At 44.8% G+C, this 12518-nt stretch overlaps 1 protein-coding gene and 1 long non-coding RNA gene across 2 annotated transcripts; both read right to left on the bottom strand.

Moving 5' to 3' along the window:
* Positions 1 to 2415: 2415 nt before the first annotated feature.
* LOC150003620 (uncharacterized) lies at positions 2416 to 3567 on the bottom strand. The gene is made up of 3 exons (XR_016512673.1): positions 3456 to 3567; positions 3157 to 3315; positions 2416 to 2589 (listed from the first exon to the last, which is right to left on the bottom strand). It is a non-coding gene; the product is annotated as an uncharacterized LOC150003620 (long non-coding RNA).
* Positions 3568 to 8172: 4605 nt separating this feature from the next.
* PI3 (peptidase inhibitor 3) lies at positions 8173 to 9958 on the bottom strand. The gene is made up of 3 exons (XM_090285293.1): positions 9862 to 9958; positions 8555 to 8827; positions 8173 to 8316 (listed from the first exon to the last, which is right to left on the bottom strand). Exons 1-2 carry the CDS (start codon positions 9938 to 9940, stop codon positions 8556 to 8558), a joined length of 351 nt encoding a protein of 116 aa, XP_090141419.1. The 5' UTR covers positions 9941 to 9958; the 3' UTR covers positions 8173 to 8316; position 8555.
* Positions 9959 to 12518: the final 2560 nt, after the last annotated feature.

Here is a 12518-nt window from a genome sequence, read left to right as displayed (position 1 = left end):
CCAATAGTTTCTTGAACTGAAATGATTTTCTAGCATAAATAGCTTCCGCTGCAAACTGTTAGCTTTAACATTTTTCCAATTTGAAAATTCAATTTCCAGTTCTACACTGTAGCCAATGGGTACAGATGGTTCCTAGTTTCATCAAGATAGGTTTTGAGTTTCTGCTTCTCTTGCTGTGTGCAGCTTTTGGAAGAAGACCAGAAAAATTTGTTTTACCCTGAAATTTGATACTAGAAGTACCTAGTGAGGGTATTATATGTTTGTTTGGTTTTCAGGTAATAAATCTTAAAGATAAACCAACACTACCAGTCCTATTTTCAATTCCTCTTCTTTAGAAGAAACCACCATCCTGCATTTGGTGTGTATCCTTTGGTGTATACCCACAAACAGCTTGCTATTATATATATATATATATATATATATATATATATATATTTTACATTATATAAGCAACCTGATTTTCCCAATAAACTTTTTTTGGGTGAATTGTTTCTATGTTGATTCACATAAATTTATTTTAATTTTTCTGTGCCTATCAGGGTATGAAAATATAACCACAAATGAGGGCTCTTTAGTTTGGTTTCAGTTTCTGATTCATCTGTTTTTTTAAATATGTCTTAAACATTTTTAAAAAGATTTTATTTATTTATTTTTAGAGAGAGGGAAAGGAAGAAAGAAAGAGGGAGAGAAACATCAATGAGTGGTTGCCTCTTGCGCACCCCCAACTGGGGACCTGGCCCACAGTCCAGGCATGTACCCTGATGGGGAATTGAACCGGTGACCCTTTGGTTTGCAGGTTTGCATTCAATCCACTGAGCCACACCAGCCAGGGCTAAATGAACCAGAAAAAAATTTAAAAACCAGATAGACACAGAGAGGGAATGAGATGAGGAACAAGAGAACAAAGGAAATGTCAAAACTGAGAGTGAGACAGGTATAACATGGACAGAGCGGATGTGGCAGACAGAGCTCTTTAGTCAAAGGATCATTGCAGGTAGTCTGCACATCCTCCCAGATGAAGTGCTGACCAAGACCTTGATCCCTATTGTCAGGGTTCCCTTGCCTGGGGTGCCCAGTGCAAGGGCTTGACTGAGCTCTGGTCGTGGGAAAAGAAGAGACAGCCAGCCCTCAGGTTCCCAGGAATCCCTTCCTCTCTGAACCAGTCCTAGAGGTGAGTTGAATTCAATCCCCATCTCTTGAATTCAATCCCCATCTCTCAAGTCTAGCTGACACTTTCTTAATATTGTACTGTGTTCGAGACACTTGCTCCACATCCCTCTCTCTTTCCCTCCTCAGTGGCAGGAGTCAGCCCTGCACCATGGTTTGAGGGATGTCTCATCTCTCATGGACCCCTCCCAGGCATTTCCCCCAATAAACTCTTCATTATCTGCTCTTGGCTTGACTTCTGCTTTTCAGAAGGTCCCAGACTAACCCACTCACCGTTTATTTTGCTTTGAATTGTTCAGGCAATGAAGGGAAAGAAAGTGGGGAGGCAGAAGAAGATTAGGAAAAGAAAAAACACTTTTTTTTTCTAATAGCAATTACTATCAAAGGAAGTTGGTAATTAAATTCCTTTAGAAAAATTAAAAAGAGTGAGTTCTCCATTTTATTTAAATGACAATATTTATCACAGACCTAAAATTTTATCACTTGCAACTACGTAGAGTGCGGTGAAAATATCATATGTCAACTTGAAACATTCTAGGGACTATGCAGTTTTTAAAAAACTGTTTAAGATGTATGAATCAAACAAAAATAAAAATTTGAAGATTACGCTCCATGATCTGAAATCCCTGTGTGACCCCTACTCAAAACAGTCACAGAGCGGAAAGTGAGAAAATACAAGGCTAAATAACACTTCATTATTGGGTAGATTAGGGGTTCAACCCCCAAACTAAGGGTCAGGATAGTTAAGCGGAGCAACAGATAAGACTTTCTTTTCCTGGTTTATGATGGTCTAAATTTTAGACCCTAAATGTAGCCTAGAACTAAGGCACTGTCCTCCTTTTCCAATCCAAAGTCCCAAATCCAGTCCTAGGACCTACTATTCCAACAAGCAGAAAGGTCACCAGCAGCAGTATCAGAGAAAATGTAGCAAAAAACCTCGGTCTTCTATCTCGTGGATTCCAAACCCAGAAAGTATGACTCAAAATGCCCCAGGGCTCAAGGTCAGATTTTGGGATCTGACCAACAGAGAATCTGAGTATGAGAAGACACTGAAAGAGAGAAACATACCAGAAAAACAGAAGTGCAGGAATTGATCAAAACTATATGGGAAACACTGCACCTCATCTTTTTATTTATTTTTTGTATTTTATAAACCCTACGGGATCTTCCCCAAAAGGCTAAAGACAGAGAAATGTGTGTGGGGGAAGGGAGAGAAAGAGAGAGTCACAGTATTTCAAGGACAGTCGCTTTAAACATATAACCCTTTATTCCTTTGTGTTGTTATCATGTTAATAAGCGCTGAACTCTGATGAAAGGAAGTCTTGTGGGTGAGGAGAACGTGGAAGTACTGGATATCAGTTATCCAAGTCTGAGCCCAGACCACCAGTGTCTTCTCAGGCTTGGTTAAGAAGGGGTTTCTACCTGAGGAGAGAAGACAGAACCAGAGATATAAGAGGGCTCAAGCCATGCAGGGGACATGGGCTGGGTCCCAAGACCACTGTGGTCTGAACCCTTCTAGGCCCTCTCCTCCCAGGAGCTCTGAGAATCGGGGCCTGGGGATCAGGAATTCTAAGCAAGCCATCCTAAGGAATTATATAATCTCATGATCATTTACTTCACATTTTAAATGTGAAAAGGAAAGTGATTCGTTATTACAAACTGGAAGGAAAAACAAGGGCAATTGAAAACCGCCATAATAAAAATTCAGTAACGGTTGAGGAGTTTAGAGATAATCTCATCCAAATGTCCCCATCATTCACAGGAGAACAGTGACGCCCATTACAGGAAAATGAATCATGCCACTTGAGAGGAAAGAGGTCTCTTTATGGCCTTTAGGCAGATTTTGGGGGGCAGATCCCAACTTAAAAGCTCTGATCACAGTGATTTCTTTCCAAGGGTGCTGGCAGTTCTCAACTCCCTCTGGGACACCTATTTCTCCCGCAACGTTTCTGGGGCAAAGTCAAGAACGGCAGATGTGAGGCCTCTTACTTCAATCCAGACTCGACCAGGGGTCCATACACTGATATCGACAGTCGTAGAAACAACACTTCTTGGCCTTCTTGCAGCCTTTATCGCGCCAGCACATAGGTAACATGGTGAAAGGGCAGGAAAGGGTGAACTCTGGGCAGTATCCGGATTTGGTCAAGGCTGAGGAACAAGGCCACAGGGGAAGTTGGGGGCAGCCATGCGTCGCTGCTGGGCATCAGTGCCAGCTGCTCCCACGGGCTCCTCGGAGGAACGTTCCCCACCCCAACCACACACCACACACAGGACAGCCCTCCACGCACCTGTCTTCCATCCAGGCTGCGCCGTGTGGAGGCAGAGGAGGAGGAGGAGGAAAGTCGCGGTGAGTACCGAGAGGCGGCTCCACTTCATCTTGCGAAAGAATTGTGTGGGTGGACGTTGAGGCTCAATCTGTTTATATAGGCTACGCAGGGGGCCGCCGGCAGGGGAGCTGTAGTTCCCACCGCCGGAGGTCACACGTGCTGTGATCTGTAATAACCTCTGTGGCATAACTCGGAGAGCCTGTGTTTCCCCCTTTTCAAGGAGCGTCAGGGCTGGCCTGGCCCTTCGTAATTCTTATTTTATGAGTTTGAGGCAATGGGAGGCAATTGTCCTTACCAGGGCCGGCCTTCCTTCTTTTCCTTCCTTTCTACCCTCCCTCCATATTAAAGAATAGTTGATATACAATAGTCTATTAGTGTCAGGTGTATAACAGTGATTTGACATTTATATACCTTATGAAGGGATCACCACAATAAATCTAGTAACCATACAAAGTTATCGCAATGTTATTGACTATATTCCCAGTACCTACATTGCATCCCTATGACTTATTTATTTTATAACTGAAAGTTTGTACCTCGTATTCGCTGTCATCTTTTCACCCATTCTCCCATTCTCTGGTAACCATTCATTTGTTCTCTGTCTCTATGAGTCTGTTTCTGTTTTGTTTTGTTTAGAGTTCACATTTAAATGAAATCACATGGTATTTTCTTTCTCTATTTGACTTATTTCATTTAGCACCATACCCTCCAGATCCATTCATATTGTTGCAGATAACAAGATTTCATTCTTTTTCATGGTTGAATAATGTTCCATCATATATATGTAGTATTGCATCTTCTTTATCCATTCAGCTATCCGTGGGCACCTGGGTTGCTTCCATATTTTGGTTAGTGTAAATAATGCATTAATGAGCATAGGGGTACATATATCTTTTTGAATTAGTATTTTTGTTTTCTTTGAATAAATACCCAGAAGTAGAATTGTTAAATCATTTGGTAATTCTATTTTTAATTGTTTAACGAACCTCCCTACTCTTTTCCATACTGGCCGCACCAATTTACAATCCCACCAACAGTATACAGGGTTCCCTATTCTCCATAACTTTGCCCACACTTGTTGTTTGTTGATTTTCTGATAATAGCCATTCTGATCAATGTGAGGTTCCTGTCTTTTCTTTCTAGTGCAGTCTCGTAGCTACATCATGGCATTTTTTACACCGTGCATTTACACTGCCTTCTTCTAGTTCTAGCTTGGCCTGTCCTCTGTGCATTTCAGTCCAAATTTAGAGAGAAAAAAAAATCCTTTCCAACTTGTTTAACAGGACAATACCTTAAAGTGTCTGGACATTTATTCTCAAAGTGTTTATTTGCAGCTCCACGACCCACTTGTGACCTTTCTGTTTTCAAGGAATTTTGATATTGCAACTTTGATACGAAAACATGACAAGGATATTTATTACATGCAAGGAAAACGTTATGCCAGTCTTGCTAGAAAAAAAGGCAAAAGTCCTAAACAAAATATTAGCCAACAAATTTTGTCATATATGAAAATGATGTTACATGAACAAGTGGGGAGTTATTTCAACAATGTATAGTTGGTTTAACATTCAAAAGTAAGTCAATGGAATATTCCCTATAAACAGTTAAAGGGGGAAAAAAATCACATGATCATTTTCATATCAGTAGTAAAATATGTGAAAAATCACTTAATTAATAGATTAATCAGTTAATCTATTAATGGTAGAAGAATATAATGATACAGGACTAGAAGTTCACTTTAATTTGATAGCAAGCCTCTACAACAGGCTTACCACAAGGGTAAGCACTTTCGGAAAGCCATTAGAACACTTACACGTACTGTCAAAAATCAATCTTTTCAGAACTCTAGAATTCCACCAAAGGCTCACAATGGTCCAGGGAATGTTTATTCAAGAAAAACAGGTGAATCTCAGCAAGAAGAGAGCTGGATCTACCCTCCTCCCATCCCTTTCTTCCTAGCTGCGTGGCAGCCTTGAAAGCAGCAGGATTGCACTGCAGCCAGTAAGAACCGGCTGTGACAACCAGCAGCCCAGCCACCACGAAGGGGAGCATGGAGTTGACGCTACTCCAAAGTTCCATCTCCAGAAAATTGTCACTATTTGAACCCGTCTAGAAGCTTCATAAAAGGTTCTGCTCTCAGGTCATATATCCTTGGGTCAATTTTTTGACATCATAGCTACTTCAGACAGTGAGAGCAATTGGAGCTAATTATAAGAAGCTGGCAAAAAGAAAAACAAACAAACAAAAAAAACATAGAAGGAAAAAGTGGGGAATGAGCTATCTAGGAGGTTTTTCAAATTTCTTTGTTGTTCATGGGGATGTTGCTTGAGAAAGACTCCAAGATTCTCAGCAAAGGTCTCTGCCTGATGAGGAGTAAATTGGCAAGAGAAGAGGAGAAAGATCACTGACAGGATGCCAAAATGATGCAGAACACTTGGCCTTTTGTGGAGTGTCCGTTGGTAGTTGAATGGTTCTTATCTTCTCCCCAAATTTACATTATCTTTGATTCTCCACTTTCGTTTGAGTCATTCTGTTATCCTGGAATTCCTGCTGTAAACTTGATTTCTGGTTCAGGTAAAATGAATAGATCAACAAGTCTTTTTTTTTTAAAGGCTACTAGTCCTCCTGACTTTGTTGACATGCTACAGAAAGAGAAAAAATGTACCAGAATAGGTAGTTCCTGACCTCAGCTCTGCCCTTGACTCCTAGTGTGAACTTGGATGGTGCCCCTAGACTTAGATTTCCCCATCTGCAGGATGAGGATATTTGTCCGGATTATGTCAAAGGGGACTTTCTGGTCCAAATTCAGTGTAAGGTTGTGGCTCAGGGCCTCTGGGACAAGCTGAGACGTGCGTGGTGTCTGTGCAAGACCCTTATCACACTGGACTCCTGGGAGGCAGGCACACATGGCTGGCTAGAACAGAGTCTTCTCATATGAGGAGGTACTGGATAAGGAGGGCCTCAGAAGTGGCCGAGGCATGTCCCCACATGACATGACCCACAGTGACCCAGGCTGCTCAACCCTCCGGGTGCACACAGAACAGAGCCTGCAGATAAAACATCAGGGTCACAGCTCCGCAAAACCGTTTCTGCTGGAGAACGCTCTGTCTCTGGGAGAGCCTGCACACCCCCAGCTGTTCCCAATCAGCCATGGCCTTGAAGATGGCAGCGCTCCTCCTGACCACTTCAGCTGGCGTCTCTGGGTCATTTCACTAATCTCTTGCAGCCCCAGAACTTCTTATCTTTCCCATTGCTCCTGCTCTCTCCCCTCCACTTCACGCAGAGCTGAAAATGCCTTTTATGAGGCAGTAGGTGGTTCTATGCTTATCAGCTGAGAGGACTTGGAAGGCTGACGAGCTCCAACCTCCAACCTCCTTCCTTTTTTTTTAAAAATTAATTAATTAGTTTGTTTATTTATTTATTTTTTTAGAGACAGGGGGAAGGAGAAAGAGAGGGAGAGAAACATCACTGTGTTGTTGCCTCTCACTTGCGCCCCCAACTGGGGACCTGATGTGCAACCTAGTCATGTGCCCTGACTGGGAATCGAACCAGCGACACTTGGCTCGCAGGCTGATGCTTAATCCACTGAGCCACACCAGCCAGGGCCAACCTCCTTCCTTTTTATAGTTGGTTAAACTATAGTCTGGAACTGAGCTTGTGTACAAAGTGGAGGGCAGGTACATAGAAGCTGCTCCGGAGCTCACAGTGGGCATGAGAACGGTTTAGACCACTTTCATTTCTTGACTGCTCTGCATGAAAACACCGTTTCTATAATTAGAGCGTATCCACCAGTCAGTCTTGGGAGTGGGAGGCTGGGCCCCTGTCCCCTATGGAAGCTGGTAGGTCCAGATGCCTGCTTTCCCTGCCTTCTCTGCAGCTGCCCCATTTGCACATGTACTAGTTCAGAGGACACGTGCCAAGGCTCTGTCATGGACGTGAGGCAGACACAGAGGAAGAGCAGAGTTAGAATGTGTTCCAGCAAGCCAAAGGCTGCAGCGTCTCACTTCCAGGAAGGGAAGTGAAAGTGATGTCCAGGGTGTGGCAATGCTGGCCAGACAGGATGACATCCACTTGCCCAGAGGCAGCGGTGGTGTGCTCCACTGTGATTCGGGAGTGAAAGATTATGACCAGCTTTATGCATGGATTGGTGTCTCCATAAAACCACCAAGCTGCAGAGAGGGAAGACATAGTACCATCTAGGGTGAACAAGCCGAGAATGTAACCTGTGATTAAAATGGGGGCCCTCCTCTCTTGTCCCTGCTCAGGTCTTCCCTGCCGCCAACTTTATGTCTCTAGAGAACACTACCCAACGTTCCTACTAAAGCACCAAGGACTTGGTGTGTGCTGTCTCCTCACTTGCATCTTAAAATAGAATGTTGGGGGAGGCTATTGCTTAACCCAAAGGAATTACGTGTTGTTAATGGAGGCACCGCAGGCACAAAAAAGCGCAAATTTCCAGACTTCCATTTCCTGCTGATACGGAGACTGGAGTTCTTGGGTTGATTGTTGGATTCCTAATATGAAACCCTATGTGCCTCTTGCTCCTGCCTCGTGCTCCCCACACCAGGAACAGCTCCCATGGAGCCCTCTCACCCCAACCCTCGCTGGAGAGAGGGAGTCCCAGCTGCACGCGCACCTCCGGGAGCTTCCAGGACACAGAAGTCATGGGAACCGAACAAATGGTGCAGAAAGCGTTTTATTAGAAAGTCAACGTGACAAAGCGCCCCAGGCGTGGGCATGCTCAGTGTGGGAACAGGGAGTGCTCTAGGGACCACAGACAGCAGCCCTGGGGACTTCACAGGGGCGGCGAGGACGGATCCACCTGGGAGGAGAGAGGAGAATCAGAGACGTGACTCAGCAGGTCAAAGCACCCAGAGGCAGGGGCAGATGGGACCAAGTCCACACATCACCCCTCTTAGGACCCCAGTGACAGCCTCTGAGACCCCTCAGCCTCCCCCTCACCTCCCAATATCCTCCCTTTCACCAGCCGAGGATCATTCCCCACCCCTGAGCCTTCTCCATGCCCTCAGGAGTTACTTCTTCCTCCATTTGGCTCTTACCTCACTGGGGTCTCAGACACGCCATTCCACAGGAGCCCTCACAGCACTTCCTGACTCCCTGGCATTCAGAATCCCTCGTACAGGCATTAGGGGGGTTCAACATGGCGCATTTGATCAGAGTCCTGGGGCAGGTGCCAGGCTTAATTTGGAATTTGTGTTGACCTTGGGGTTTGGCTAGACCATTCCCTTTGTCTGGATGTTGACCTCTGAATGGACCTTGTCCTTTGACCAGCACATGACCTTTGTCTGCTTCTTGACCTTTAAAAGGAAGTGCTGAAAGAAGAAATGTATCCACGTTTAGACCGCACATACCTGCTTCAAATATCTCGTCTTTCTTAAAGATTTTACTTATTTATTTTTAGAGAGAGGAGAAGGGAGGGAGAAAGAGAGGGAGAGAAAAATAAATGTGTGGTTGCCTCTCGTGTGCTCCCCAACCGGGGTCCTGGCCTGCAACCCAGGCACGTGACCTGACTGGGAATCCAATCAGTGATCCTTTGGTTTGCGGGCCAGCACTCAATTCACTGAGCCACACCAGCCAAGGCCAAATATCTCATCTTTCTTCCTGATCCAGCCACTGCTCACTCCAGTGTCCCCCAAATTATGACCCGAGATGGGGGAGGGTCAGCAAGGCTGACCTGGGTTTGTGTTCTTGGAAGGCGATCCCCTGAGCTTTGGGAAAAAGGCCTACAGGACCACAGGTGTCCTTCTCTGCGCCACCCCCCAATTCCAAGTCCAGGCGCTCTCTCAGGATGGGATGCCAGACTGGAGTGACTCCCAGTGAGAAGGACACATTGTCACTGGCGGGGAGAAGAGCCCTGCGTTCCTCCTGGCTCCGGAGACTGCCTTGACAATTCCTCCCTCCTCTTTAGGTCACTGTGCCCTCCTTAGTAAAATTGCAGTCTTCAAACTGCATGATCTCTGAGGCCCTGTGGGTTCTGACCTCCTCTTACATGACTGATCACTCTCAGGTGCCTTTACGGGGCAGGCCTGCAGGGGAGACCCCACACCCAGGACCCAGATTCCTGGGACTCTGCACTTCATTCTGCACATCTCAGATCGGAGACCAAGGCCACATAGCAACACTTCTTCCACAAACAGTCCTCGTATCTCAGTCCCGGGGTGACAAGCCCGTGGGGTCTGCTGGGCAATTGCCTGCTTTTCTGGATATAATACAAGTGACCACAGGCTGAAGTGTCAGCCGGAGCCCTACCTGGGGCTCCAGACATGCTCCCTGTTGAGACCCAGGTTTCCCCGGACAGCCTCTCCTCAACCCAGTCCAGCCCCAGTGGGGCCACTTGTCCACTCACCTCCCACGACAGCTGCCTGCACCGCCAGCGTCCCGAGGACAAACAAAACTGCCAGCACCAAGAAGCTGCTGGGCCTCATGTTGTCAGGAGGGTGTGTGACTGAGAGCTGAGCCCAAGCCCGTTTTATGTAGCCACAGCTTGGCCTGGCGCCAAGGGCGGGTCTGTGGTTTTACAAGGGACAAGACCTACATTTTTGTGATTCTACCAGGAACTATCCACCCCCATCCTGGGAGGGAACGTGGGGCTTTCCCTTAAATTATTATTCACAGAGAGAAATGGCAGTCACCGTGTTACATCACTGCTGATGGTGCCAAGAGCTGTCCTCCTTTCTCACGGGGATGTAGGGCTGCGGGCCCTTAGGCACCATCACGACTGAATGCTTTATAGTTAGAAAGAACACGGGGCCCAGAGAAGACAGAAATCACCCAAGGTTATTCAGCAAGTCAGTGGTCCGGTGTTCCGATTTCAGAACTGAGGTGGCCTTCCCCCATGACTCCCTGACCCTGCAAGCCCCACCGTGACCTGCCCTAAGGGTTCACCCCTCCAAGCATCAAGCTGAGCTTCTCTTTTATTCTCCCCTGGCCTCAAAGAAAACTCTCAAAGGCAAAGTTGCCTTAAAAGGCCAATGGCTCATCAGTGCACAGTGCCACGTCACAGGTAGTCTCTGAGACGCACCAAGAAAGGGAGAGGGAAGGCGCAACTCTAGCTCTGGAAGGGTATGACGCCCTTGAAATCAGAGTAAGAAGAAAGAAAACACCTGGAAAGGTAATAGGAAGGAAACAGAAATCATCCGTATGATGGACATCTATAGTGCTTTCCTGCCCCTTAGAAGAGAGCCCTGTTTCTTCTGAAGAACTCTTGTGTCTTTGTATCATCAACTGAAGAGGCTAACGGGGACTGCTAATCATGACAGTAGGGGGGTGTGCGTGTGTGCGTGTGTGTGCGTGCGTGCGTGTGTGTATGTGTGTGTGTGTGGCGCTGGTGGGCCTATTGAAGTCCTTTATTTGAATGGACTCTAAGGGGAAGAGGGAAGTCCCTCTTTTTGGTGAATGTGCTAGATATGAGCCTGGGAACTCCAGAAGCTATGGTTCCAGCTTGGGAGGAGTTCAACTGTGTGAGGGAAAAAGACCCTAATGAATACACTGCTAGAAGCAGAGAAAAAGTGACGAGGGACGATTCAGAAGGCACCAGCCCACCCTTCATTCCCCTTTCCTTTAGGAGCAGCTTATCCCACACGCTTCCCACAGCTGGGTAATGACCCAATAACCCAGCCTTGTGCCTAAGCTAGTCTGAGTTGCTCTTTTGTCATAGCTAGCTAAGTTGAGAGCAATAGAAATTAATGCCCAGAAATTGGGTGTTACCGAGGACAGCACCTGAAATGTGGAAGTGACTGAGTCAAATTCATATGAGACGGAGAAGAAAGCAGACTAATTATTGGGTAGTAAACCAGCTGACCAACTCCCCATCCCTTGTCTCTTTGGACTCAGACCACATGCCCGCCAATGCCAACACATTAAGGGGATATAAACAAAGGTCAGAATGTTGGATTCTGCTGGTGACTTAAACAAAAAACAAACTTCGACACAAAATAAACCATACAAACTAAAAGCGTGTAGAACAAACTATATTCTTTAAAGACTAGCATGAAAATGGACAGTCTCTACTTGCTGCCAGGTACAGGAGAAACTTCCTGTATATGTACCCTGGGGTCCTACCCTATTGTACCTTGTCCCCGGTTGCCTCTCTCCTTCTCCTTCCCAGAGGTAACCACTTCCCTGAATTCTCTGTTAATTAGCCTACTCAAGTATCTTGCCAATTTTTAATGGGTTGTCTTATCTTTCTTTTTTTTATTGATTTCATGGAGAAAAGAAATTCTCACACATTACTAGTGGGAGTCTATATTGGTGAAACCTAGTTGAAAATCGATTTGGCATCAGCTATTAAAATTGAACATGTGTAAAATCTATGATCCAGCAATTACACTTCTGAGTATATACCTAAGATAAATATGTTCACATGTTCACCAGGAGATGTGCACAAAAATGTTCACAAGAGTGCTGTTCTTAGTAACAAAATACTGGAAAGAACCCATATTACCAACAAATAGAAATGGCTGTACATGCTATGGCATATTAATACAATGAAATATTATGTAAGTGTAAAAGAATATGGCCATGTAATATTTATATATTTATAAATATAATGTAATTTATAAATATAAATATAGTCACAATGTGACTCCAATTAAAATAATGTTGAATAAAAAATGCAAGTTCCCCTCCCAAATATTTGGAATCATATGCTGTTATAAGAATCAAAACCAAGGAAACCAAGGAATAAGTGGCCTAGACATACTTATGTATGTAGTAAAAGTAAAAGAGAGGTAAATAAAAATGCGGAAACTGTTTATCATGACAGATGCATACAAAGAAAATTGTATTTTATACATCAACAACACAAATCAGTAAATAAAATTTTAATGATTTTTATAACCATGTAAAAAACCATGAGGATCTTATAAACAAATTTAATAAGTTCTGTGCAAAACCACTACAGAGAAATCTATAAAACTTCAGTAAGAGACATTTTTTAACACTCTCAATTAGAAAGGTATACCACGCTCATGGATTGGAAGACTCAATGTAACAAAGATGCCA

Source organism: Furipterus horrens, unplaced genomic scaffold (assembly GCF_987537825.1).
Source record: "Furipterus horrens unplaced genomic scaffold, mFurHor1.1.pri manual_scaffold_8, whole genome shotgun sequence".
Classification (NCBI taxonomy): Eukaryota; Metazoa; Chordata; class Mammalia; order Chiroptera; family Furipteridae; genus Furipterus; species Furipterus horrens.
Note: the sequence above shows the minus strand (reverse complement) of the source record. Positions and strands in the feature narration are given on the sequence as shown.

Coding starts and splice junctions, on each gene's coding strand:
- PI3 (XM_090285293.1), bottom strand. CDS start 9,940: ATGAGGCCCAGCAGCTTCTTGGTGCTGGCAGTTTTGTTTGTCCTCGGG. Junction 8,828..9,861: donor GCAGGCAGCTGTCGTGGGAG/GTGAGTGGACAA, acceptor TTCTTCTTTCAG/CACTTCCTTTTAAAGGTCAA.